Source organism: Thermobia domestica, chromosome 15, assembly GCF_964235325.1.
Source record: "Thermobia domestica chromosome 15, izTheDome1.hap1.1, whole genome shotgun sequence".
Lineage (NCBI taxonomy): Eukaryota > Metazoa > Arthropoda > Insecta > Zygentoma > Lepismatidae > Thermobia > Thermobia domestica.
In genome coordinates, this window is record NC_137468.1 from 1,356,468 (window position 1) to 1,369,154 (window position 12,687).

General features: G+C 36.5%; 1 protein-coding gene across 1 annotated transcript in view; it reads right to left on the reverse strand.

Annotated features, from left to right (window-relative positions):
• Positions 1-12,687, reverse strand: part of LOC145672029 (protein C-mannosyl-transferase DPY19L1-like) — a 46,994-nt gene that overhangs the window by 11,498 nt on the left and 22,809 nt on the right. The window contains exons 9-10 of the mRNA XM_081741223.1: positions 11,504-11,875; positions 9,285-9,396 (exon numbers count right to left, since the gene is read on the reverse strand). Coding sequence (XP_081597349.1) covers positions 9,285-9,396; positions 11,504-11,875 — 484 coding nt within the window. The remainder of the gene's footprint in view (positions 1-9,284; positions 9,397-11,503; positions 11,876-12,687) is intronic.

The following is a 12,687-nucleotide window of genomic DNA, read 5'->3' on the forward strand; positions in this document are numbered from 1 at the left end:
ACTTCTACCTGTTTATACGTCGAGATATTTAATTACCGGATTTTTTGACGAAGCTTTCATCTTCCTTAAAGTCGTTCTTCAAAACACCTATTGCTGCTTGATTAGAAACGTACTCACGTAAGCACCCAAATTGCAAAAGGTAATTTGACGCAAATGTTTCGATGACTAGTTGGTCAATGCGCGTTCCCTAAGAAATTACGCCGCTTGTAAAAGTATATTTTTGATCAATTTTCTCCACTGTAGAGATGTTAATATTTGTTACATAATCACTCCTGTTTAATTTTCTTGTTAAAAATCGACTGCCTCTTACCATCCACTTGCGAAATAAATAAATAAATAACGGACAAATCACTACAGTCGTACAAAAATTATTCACGTTGCGTTTCACTTAAGAAAACGTATCTTCAATATTTCAACCCGCTTTGGGACTTTGATTATGAACAATCCGACCTTAAACTACACGCCTCTAATTATACGCACACTTCGTCGTTTTTTGTCTTGTAACAAAAGAAAAAAAGCAAGTATTCTGAAAGACACTAAAGCGTATTTAACATTTAAAGGCTGGAATTATGTCCATTTACTTTTAATAAATTGAGGTAATTGCATTAGGATGATTTGTTCTCGTTATAAATGAAAATCACTTGACATCGTATGTAATTTTGCCACTCTAGGTTTGTTTAATTATGTCTGTTTTTATTACGTTAAAAATTTATTTGTAATCAACTGAAGTTACAGTTACAGAAACTGTCATTAACAGAACCAACAGAATATGTTTTCATTCTGTCATAAACTCATTTATTCATTATTTTGGCTGTATGCAGTTCAAGCAGTTTAATTCTCTTTTAATTTAAAAGGACTAGCACATCCTAGCAGACGATGTTACTATGTGTGTGTGTTCTCTCTCATCGGATGCATGTGGGCGTTGTGACCTTGATCAGCACTTCTTCAGCCAATCACAGCCCTGTCCGCTCTTACGTCACTTAACACGTGAAACCCACGCAAACAGCGAGAGCTGAAGAGATTTAGCGGGAGACAAACTACTTGGCGCCCAAGAGAAGAACATATAACAGCACATTCTACCCTGCTGCAACAAGACACTGCGTAATAATGTTCTGCACTTAACCGAATCGAATTATTTTTCACATTTTAAGGCACATCCATTATTATTATTATCTCAACCGTTATTTCCTAGTGTAAAGCTATGTAAGTATCAATATAATTAAAATTTTCAAATCGATTGACGAGTATTTTCTGCGATTGTGCATGTCATCTCCTACGCCTCGTGGCTGTCTATTGAGTACATGGTGCAAAATTTACTTTACTTATTATGTGTGTAATTCATTAATTTTCCGAAAATATGATGCTGAATCTTTTGTGTCTCTAAAAGTTGTACGTAGAATTTTTGCTTATGTGTAGTTGGCGTTGAAAGGAGCTTTCTTCGGATAACTTGTTTCATCGTCAACGCTCGAGCAAACGTCCTATTTACGACTATCAAATATAATGCTTGCTCTATCTGGATCACCATCCTATGGAGTAAACGTTATAAAATGGTGCCGGGATATATATGTCGAAGCAGGAACCTTTCTTTTTGTATAAATGTTCAGTTTTTGTGTTTATGAGCATAGGCCTAGGTATTCTTGATGTTCAAAACTTGCTGTGTAATTTTTGCCGCCATCTCAGTCAATAAGTACATGAAATTCGTGTCATTGTATCCTTATCCAGTGCATTCATCCTTGCATATTGAAGCCTAAATCCTGTCTAAATTAGAATATTTTATTATCTGCATTCTTAGATTTTTGCAGAAATTAGTCAATTATTTGTGTTAGCGAGTTTGTTATATTTGCAACACCATGGCTGAGGGTGATCTTAGAACAGTTCTCCTTGCAATGCAAAGAGAACTGAGTGCATCAATTAACGAAATTAAAGAAAATCAGAACAAGTTGAATGAAAGCCAAAACATTGAGTGATAATCAAAAGCGTGTGAGTGAAAGCGTTGAGGCGATAAATGTAAACCAACAGAAAATGCAAGATGATATCAATGAATTACGTAGCGAGTGTCGTGAAAACATATCCCGATGTAAAGATGATTTGTCAGGTGAAATTAACAATGTGAATAAGTGTATTAGTGCAGTGCGGCAGGAATTGATAGAACGAATTGAAGCAGTGGAATTAAAGTGTTTTAATACGAATGAAGATATACGTAGAAGTGTACGTGAATTGGCCGATGGAGTGCATGATATACGGGGCACAGTTGAAGAAAATACGCGCCAAGTAAACGACCAACAACGTTAATTAAATGAATGTCACAATAGAGTGGATGATTATGAAAAAAGGTTGCGTTTGGTCGAAAGTCTCGACAAGTACCGTGAAAGCAGAATTCAGAAATGCGAGACTAAACAAAGTGAATACGGTATAGCAGTGCAAGAGTGTATTCAAGTGTGCCACGAACAGAGTAAATTTAACCAGCAGTGTTTTGAAACGTGTCTCCGCGCCAGTGAATTAAGTGAACAAACTAAGCAAGATGTGGAACGATTATCAGAGCGTGTGCAGCGTATAGAATTAGCAAATGAGCACCATGATACTGGAAGTAATATGTCACAAAGAAACACAGGTTCCGTGCACAGTGTGAAGCGTGAGAGAAAATCGAGCAGTGAGTCTCAAACGGCGTCCGATACAGAGGTGGAAAGTGACGTAATAAAGACAACCGTGTCAAGAATCAGAACCGAAAGAGAAAGTCCGCGTATTAAGCGTGCAAGAAATAGTGAAGTGAATGTAAGGCGTTGTTCATTGCGATTAGCAGACATTAAACAACTCTCCACATTTTCAGGTGATATGATGAAGGAAAGTGCAAGTGCATTTTTAGAAAATTTTGGTAGAGAAATGTCATTCGCCGGAGTGCCTCAAAGTGAATATTTGACGATCATGCCATTGATTCTTAAGGACAGTGCACTTAAGTGGTACGATTTACATGGTAAGAAGTGTCAAACTTTTCAAGAATTTGTGATAGAGTTTCAGAATGCATTTGAGAGTCCCTTAGTGAAAGCTACGCGTCTGCGCAACTTGCGATCTATTCCGTTTGACCCAAAACGTTATAGTAGTGTTGTTGATTTTGTGACAGAGCGTTTTAGTCAAATTCAAGCTTTGGAAGAATATGAAAACCCGACCATTACGTTGTCACACATCATCACTCTCCTGCCCAAGAGGTACCAGTTAGCTATGATGGGCTCTATGCCCGATAACATAAATCAGTTCCTTGCGAGTGTGCAGTCCATTGAAGGATTGTCAGGAATTACTAATATGTACGATAATCAGCGTAATAAGCAGAAACAGCAGGGTGGTACAGGTGTTAGCGTGAACAATGTGAAAGTAGAACACGGTAGCGAAGTAAACAGTGATAATAGTGCGCGCTCGAATTTCAAACAGGGATGGAAAAGGAAATTTCATAGACGTGGACGACGAGGTAATTTTAACAGAAACAATAATAATAATTCGAACGGTGGTAATCAGTCGCAAGGTAATGGCCGACAAAACACGAGTGCAAATGAAAATCGAAATGAAACGCAAGGTGCAAGGGCAAATGAAAACCAAGGTAGTACGTCGACTTCTCCAGGTAGCCCGAATCAAAATAATAATTGGTTTCCAACATTTAATAGAGGTCCTGGAGTAAACAACGGTAACAATCAGCAACGTCAATATCCATACCAACAAAGTGGTTTTTACCCGCAGAGTTCTGTGCCTTTAAACTAGTAGCGCCCTCCCATTTGGTCGCTGCAAAGGGGAGGGATTTCAGTAGTGTAAACCGGATTACTTTTCCACATATGTGCAACGAGGAAGATTTACAAGCAGAAGATGATATAAGTAATGATAATGAAGAAGAAGTAATCAAATGTGAATTAGGTCATAATACAATGAGAGTAAAAATTTTGTTAAACGATCAACCCAAAATCTGTTTGTTAGATAGTGGATCAGAACTGTGCCTATTACGGTACAATATTTTTCGAGAAGTAACAAAGTGTGTAGCAAACGTGCATTTGCAAAAAGGAGAGCATATCGTTTTGTGCGATTTTCTAGGAAGAAAGAAAAAGAACGTGAAAGGAAAGGTTATTTTACCGGTACGAATTGAAAACGTGGAAGTGTCAGTTGAGTTTCTTGTGTTACCAGAACTGCATGAAGATGTAATACTCGGTGCAAACTTTCTAGAGAAATTAAACAGTGTCATTGATTTTAAGCGAAGTAACTTGCGTGTTGAATTTCAAGGAATTAGTGGTGAAGTGCCTTTAATACAGAGAAATAGTGAAAATGTCATTGTAGCTAATGTAAGTGAAATTAAGTGCAAGGTAGCCCCTATTGTTGTGTTGTCCGAGATAAGGGACCTTAATGATTTTTATGCGAGAAAGGTGAATGTGTTCCGCAGTGGGTGCGCCGAGCCTTTAGAGAAAATTGAAGCTAGTGACTTAGTGGAGGACTTCCCACCAGATCTATATTTCACAGTAGATGAAATAAGGGATGCAGTTACACGCGCTACGCTGTTTAGTGAAAACGAGAAAGAAGAATTATTTCAGTTGTTAATGAAACACAGAAGAGTGTTCGCCCGTTTTCCTGGCCTGTGTAATAAATTTCAGTACCGATTAGAAGTGGATACAAATGAACCCATTGTTGCTCGTCCTTATGATATTCCGCACAAATATAAGGAAGGAGTGCGTGAAGAGATCCGAAAATTGTTAAAGTGGGGTGTAATCAGACCTAGTTCATCACGTCATCTGCTACCTTTGCATATAGTGTTGGAAAAGAGAAGAAAGTTGAACACTATTGAATCCCTACGAACGAAGACTAGTTTATTAGCGTTCCCAAGGAGATCAAGAAGTGAGAGTACATTCTAGTTTTGTCGACGAAAATGTCTTGTGGTATATACGACATGGTTATTTAGATAAGCGAAAGTTGTTGAATTTATTAGAGAAATATTACCATTAGTACTTCGAAGAAGTCAGTTTGAATTTAGAGATATGTTAGGAGATATTAGAGTAATATACACGTTTATTACAGTATTCCTTTTGTTGTTATTGGAACAACATTGAAGTTTTACCTTAAGACCTACGACCACATTTCGCCATGAATTTCATGTGCATCGTTTTCTTTTTGTCTTCTATAAAACTCTATGGGGTTTCCTTAGTATAACTTGTTTGTAACCACATCTCTGTGTGTCTTCGTGGTCGTATTTACAGTAGGTAGGTTTATATGGTTTTTTGTGGGTTGGCCCTTCTTCATTTAGTCGTCAGACCATCCCTAAGATGGATACAGGTTGGCATCTGTAGACATCTGACATTGCCTCAATATAATTCTCCATCATTCGAGCTTATATTGGTTTATTTCTCTCTTCATTATAGTATTCATGTAATAGTCATCATTAAGGTTATATCTATAGGCTTATTATATTATCTATATATATATTTTTATTCAGCATCATGTCCTGTATGGGTATATTTCAATATTAATTTATCATGTACCATGTACTTATTTGATGAAGTTGCACGAAGGCGTTGAGGATTGGGACGTGCTTGTCGTAGTTTATGCTCGTGAAGTGATTTGAAAAAAAAAAAAAAAAAAAAAATGAATGAAAGAAGAAATACTTACATTTCTTTTGCTAACCCATCCCAAGTCAACTTCCTTTTAACCATAATTATGTTATTTTAACCTTATTATAGTAATTACATGTAACACGTAAAAACATACACTTGATATCCATACACGAAGAATACAACACAAGGAAGAACACACGTAGGTCCAAACAATAAGAAGAACACACATTCTATTCACTTCCAATTAATACGAATGCAGCGGAAACAACTGCAGCACATTTTAAATCAAAAAAAAAAAAAAAAAAAAAAAAGGGTAGAAAGGAAGATGCAAATTATACGTTAATAAGTTTATACGCAATAAGTTACAATATTCCACGCATCTTCATATTGGCGCCGAATTTTGGTAAATAGTCCTGTATAAATAAATAAAAGGGACTATAGCCTGCAGAGACCTTCTAGAACTTCCGCCGATGGACCTAGCCCTATCCAATGGGAAGAGGATAGGAGCAGAAGATTTAATCGCCGAGTGTTCATTCAGTCGGAAGAGAATGAACGAAGAGGATGGCCTATGGACTGGACCTTGTTCTGGAGCATGGTGTAGATTGTGAATAGTGAATAACTTGGACAGTGTGACGTGTGCAGATAGTAAAGTATAAACAGTGTGTTATAAATGAACAGTAAAGTGTTATTATTCGAACTGGAAAATATATCTATATTTATTTCAATATTCATTTTTCTTTTTATGTTCAATTAATTGCAAAGGTGAAAGTGTTCCTAAAAGTTGAAATTAATTCATTGCTTGAAGTGTTTTCTCATTTTATTCACATTATTTACAATATTTTAGTGTATGTGTTATATATCCAATTTCTTTAAGTATTGAGTGAATTTACATTTGAATTAATAGGACTATAATAAATATATTTCTGTACATTTATCGATATATTACATATTTATGGACTGAATAAACATTTTATATGGTCGTGATTGCAGCAGTAAGTGAAGTGAAGTGTTTGTGTGAACTGTAACTCAACCCATGTGTACGTCAAAACTCTATACAGTGTGTCCTCGTCATACGCAGACACAAACTATCAATGTTGCCAGGGTTCTTAGGATAAACGTATCTCATCAGAACTTTACCTATCAACTGTTCGGGTGCCATTTGTCATAAACTCATTTATTCATTATTTTGGCTGTATGCAGTTCAAGCAGTTTAATTCTCTTTTAATTTAAAAGGACTAGCACATCCTAGCAGACGATGTTACTATGTGTGTGTGTTCTCTCTCATCGGATGCATGTGGGCGTTGTGACCTTGATCAGCACTTCTTCAGCCAATCACAGCCCTGTCCGCTCTTACGTCACTTAACACGTGAAACCCACGCAAACAGCGAGAGCTGAAGAGATTTAGCGGGAGACAAACTACTTGGCGCCCAAGAGAAGAACATATAACAGCACATTCTACCCTGCTGCAACAAGACACTGCGTAATAATGTTCTGCACTTAACCGAATCGAATTATTTTTCACATTTTAAGGCACATCCATTATTATTATTCTCTTAACCGTTATTTCCTAGTGTAAAGCTATGTAAGTATCAATATAATTAAAATTTTCAAATCGATTGACGAGTATTTTCTGCGATTGTGCATGTCATCTCCTACGCCTCGTGGCTGTCTATTGAGTACATGGTGCAAAATTTACTTTACTTATTATGTGTGTAATTCATTAATTTTCCGAAAATATGATGCTGAATCTTTTGTGTCTCTAAAAGTTGTACGTAGAATTTTTGCTTATGTGTAGTTGGCGTTGAAAGGAGCTTTCTTCGGATAACTTGTTTCATCGTCAACGCTCGAGCAAACGTCCTATTTACGACTATCAAATATAATGCTTGCTCTATCTGGATCACCATCCTATGGAATAAACGTTATATTTCTTTCTATCTTTTGTTACACGACAAAAACGAGGTCGTATGTTTAACTAGAGGTTTCTAGTTTAGGGTTGGATTGTTCGTGGCCAAAGATAGAGAGCGGAGTGGAATGTTGAAGATATGTTTTCTTAAATGAAACGCAATAACAGCGTGTATAAAGTGAATGCATTTTTGTATTAATATGTACCCTAGTGCATTTACGAATAGTTATATAACACTTGTAATTGGTAGTTTTATTTTTTTCTGAATATTTTGAAACAGGGGCGTCATTTAGGGGGAGGGCAGGAGGGGGCAGGGCAATTCCCCCCCCCCCAAGAGTTTGAGGAATACATATACTTTAATAGATTGCCTACTAATATACTAGTACAAAACGTGAAAGTCTTATGTCGGTGGTGCTCTTGCCCCCCCCCCCCAAGCGAAGTCTGAAATGACGCCCCTGTTTTGAAACTGTGTTGTTATATTCCTCTGATATTAATTACGTCTATGTGCATGTCTGTTGTGGTGCTGTGGTTTGTCTGCATGTTTTCTTAGGAAAAATGCTAAGAACAGGAAGCAGTGTTTTTAAACAAACAAACAAACGAAAAATAATAATAAGAGCTATGATTCAACAAACATTATCTCTCCAACGGCCAAAACTGATGAAAACATGTAATTCTGAATACAGCATCTCTCTTAAGGAAAACGCATTGCAGAAGATGACAATTGGTAACTGAAACATTTACGTCAAATCATAGATTACCATTTGAGTGCTTACGTAAGTACAGTTGTAATTATTAACTAGATGAAGTACACATTCTTCGTAAGAGCAGGTGAGGATTATGTGATATATCATATTTCAAAGTAAAGAAATGATACAAATAAATAAGGAAGAGCAACGCCTTGAGCGTTGCCTTTGTCAATTCCCGAATCGGCCGCCATGTCCCTTTTAGCCTAAAATTAACTCAAACGTCATCGAGACTCTCATCAATCAGCTTTGAAATCTCGAAAACTAGGGATTCGACAGTAATATCAGTCATTTTGAACATGTTATTTCTCACGCTCTCCTTCTCCTTAATCCCTCATAATGATGAGGGCTAAAAAGTTGGGCTTGACTGTCATTGCGTTTGTTACTAATTATCTCAGTGACCCCGAAAACTACGAATTTGACACTAACATTCGGCGTCCCATGTCTTTATCACCTCCCTTTATGAATACATTTTGACCCATTCTTAATTCTTCCCCGTCCTGAAATTCAAAAAGAGCCTCATAGGTGATTACGTCTGGTAAGATTTATTCACGGACCGAATTTAATGGCTCTAGATCTTATTCCTTTTCATATGAAAAGCTGATGACAGACAAACGGATACACACATTATTTTATTACTATTAACGATACATATCCCATTACGTTATTAAGTAATCTCTGCGACATCTATTTTTGTATTATTTTGAACATTTAGGTAAAAAGGAATTGCAATATTTGTTACAGACCAATTCACTGACGTTTCGTTCGTTTGCATTACGAAAATGTCAGAGTTGTGTACACGTGGCCCATACCAGTAAATATCTCAAAAAATATATTGATGCCACGAGATGCAATTAAGAGTAGCAGTAGATGTTCTGAAGAACGCTGCTGAGAAATTCTCCATCGAAAATTTCGCTAACTAAATATACTGAAGAATAAAAAGGTGAGTCAAGCCATTAGACGTATTCTTTACTATAACCATAAGCAATCCAATCTACTTTTCGAACACAAAATGCTATCTACTTGAAGGAAATCAAAAGAACAAGAAAAAATCCAAGGTACCTAGAATTCCTCTCTGGTCAGAGATATTCTTCAATCCCTTGACACTCATTCCACTTATGAGAGCTACTATTATTGCCCAATGAACTTCATTGGTCCGGATAAAACTGAAATACTAGGAAGAAAAATGGACATCAATTAGAACCAAGTTAACAACGAAACAAAAAAATTACACACTGCGCGAAAAAATGCATATACAGAAACTGTGACAGGTGGAAATAAAATTCTCTGGCAGCAAACTCCTAAGGGAGTCACAGCAGTCCTAAATGAGAGCAAAAATAAAAGATACCGACATATTGCAGCATACATTTTTCACTTTCATCAACTTCTGTAACACGAAATAAATATGGAGGGGTTTGAAAAGTGGAAAAAAAATGTAATGTTAATTTACTCTCACTTCCGTATATATTTCTCTTGCAAGAAGATGGTCTTTAAGAAACGTGATAGACCAGGTTAAAACAAAGAAAAGAAAGGTTATATTCCGTTTACTGCTTTACGTTTCGACGTAATTTTCACCATGGTTAAAGCACTGTCACAGCAGGATATGATTTATTTCTCTTATTCTAGAATGGCAAAAATGATGAAAAAAGGCTGGAAGCTTTCGAAATGTGGGTGTAGAGAAGAATGGAGCGAATTAGCTGGGTCGAGCGGAAAACTAATGAAAGGGTGTTAGAAATGGTAGGAGAGAAAAGAATAATGTCGGTCCTGGCGTCCCCCATAGGGGACGTAAAATATGACGATATTATTATTGCTTTACAACTTTAAAATCAGACTGGCAACACTGAAAACTTTTTACAGGGGATAATCATAAATGGACCATCCCTTATAAACAGTTTTCAATGTTGCCAGTCGGATTTTAAAGTTGTAAAGCAATAATAATGTCGTCATATTTTATATCCCCTGTAGGGGATGCCGAGACCGACATGGTTAAGAAAAGGAAGAGAAAGTGGTTGGGACATTGGATAAGAAGGAACTGTATCATGAGGGACGTGCTAGAGGATATGGTGGCAGGAAAGAGAGGGATGGGATGAAGAAGACTACAACTAATGGACGATATCAAAACAGGAAAATCGTACATGAAGACGAAGAGGTTAGCGGAAGACTGTGGAACATGGAAACTTCTCAGCTGCGGCATATGACTTGCCAATAAAGGCAGAATAGTTATGATAATGATGATTTTAGAATGATACTATCTAGAAAGAAAGAACTTGCGCCGTAGAATATATTTAAAATAATAACAAATTTCGTGCTAAATGTGTGATGTGCGGGGACAAAGGAAATACTGAATTTTAGTATTCACATGTGATCGTGCATTTCGGAAGCACTGAATACGCGAGCGCTATCACAGTCATCATTCCAATCGAACTAAAAATGCCAGGTTACTTATTGTGGATGATGAATATCAGTCGGTTTAGTGTTCTTAGCATTCATAATGCGAATTACAGACAACATTCAACGCGCAACGGGATTCATCATAGTTTTAAACAATGTACAAGCACAATCAGTGTCGTACCGTGCGAGGCCGAGCGGGGAGACGGCCCCGGGTGCCGAAGTAAGGAGGCGCAAAATTCGGAAGGAAAAAAGGAAAGAAAAAAGAGAAAGGAAAAATTACTTGTTATATTTTAAATTAACAGCAATATTTTTCAATTTTAATATTTAATTTGACCAGGGTCAGATTTATACTTTTTCCCTAGACACTTGTTAAAATGTTACTCATGTTAGGAAAATGCATGTGCACATATGTAAAATGGAAGGAAAAACGTAATAAAAAGTGCTTAAAACTAAGGAAAAGCAGGGTTTATTTTTGAAAATTTTCTTCCGTTTCGTGCCAATCATGGTGGCGCTTCGCGGCTGGTCTGTCGACCTCACTCATATGTACGGAGGTACCGTCGTATACTCTCGCTCCGGCCGCTGATTTTCCACGGTACGGCACTGCGCACAACTTGATGTGAAAAACTGTTAAATAATGTCTGCAAATGGAGTCTGTGACTTGGCACATAACAAACAAACTCAATACATGTGACACAGTATCGGAAAGCACCATGTTTTCTGCAGTACTACTAAACGGAATATCTATCGCACTATTAACTTCAGTTATAAAATACTTGACCCGACTACCGTAATGTAAATACAGTATGTCTATAACTTAACAGTACACCTTAAGCTATGCCTATAACTTTGTGACTTACTCATTCAATATGTTATAATGGAATAATGCTTACCTTTCGCGAGGCCAGTAACGATATGACTATGCACAACTGTGGAGTAAAGAACAATTTCAGTCTCATAATTAACACAGCCATCACAAAAAAAGTGCACAGCTGCAAGACATTGTAAACAACGTCTGGATCACACGAAAGTCTTGTATCACTTTTTGTGGAATCACTTAGTCTACACTGAGATATGAGATCATTCAACATACGCCACCCAACAACTATAACAACAAGCAAACCACCTGGAAGCAACAGCGTCTCGGTTAAACTCCACAAAGTTTCCATCTGCAGGAAGTCAAACTCTGGAGCACATGTGTAAAGCAACGTATGGAAGTCTTTGTAATTGGTGAACTTGGCTCGGAGTATGTTGAGAATGTGGGCCTAGAAAAGAAATAATCTCTCATTCACATTACCGAAAAAATATAACATGATTACTTTGGGAACTGCACATTAATTTATTTATTTATTCAAAGTTTATCACTGTACGAATCTGCAGTACAGGGGGACCCATAAATCATTTGGAAAAAATGAATTTTTAATATAGAAGTGAAATACAAGCCAAAAGAAATACAGTTACATCTTCTAACTTTTAAGAAAAATAGTTAGTGCTCAGGGTTACAAGATATTCCTGCAAAAGATGTTCAAAGTAACTTCCATTCTGTTTGATGCAAAGTTCACATTGGCAAAAACATTTAAATTCTCTGTTGTATAAATTGATTTAGGCATACCTGCACGAGGAACTTTCTCTATCAACTCGGTCTGTTCAAATCTTATATTCAGTTTCCAAATACCTTCGCAACATTTATTCTGATTCTCATTTTTTTTACCGCATTAATTGGTAATTATATTATTATTATTATTATTATTATTATTATTATTATTATTATTATTATTATTATTATTATTATATCTATTAAATGACTCTATATAGCACTGAGCATTATGGCTACCGCTGGAGTCTGTCTCGATTTTAACTATTAAATTCTTCATGATTTCAGGGACTGCATGACATACGAGTGTGTCGCGACATATCGATTGAGAACCACTGTCCTAGTCAACATCAAATCCAAACATCTTATACAGGTTTTCTTTTCCAATTCTATAGTAAATCTGATTTTTCAGTGAGTGTTATTTGATTTGTTCAAAAATGCCTGTAATTATTATTCTGTTTTGTACATACAGTTCTATTATCA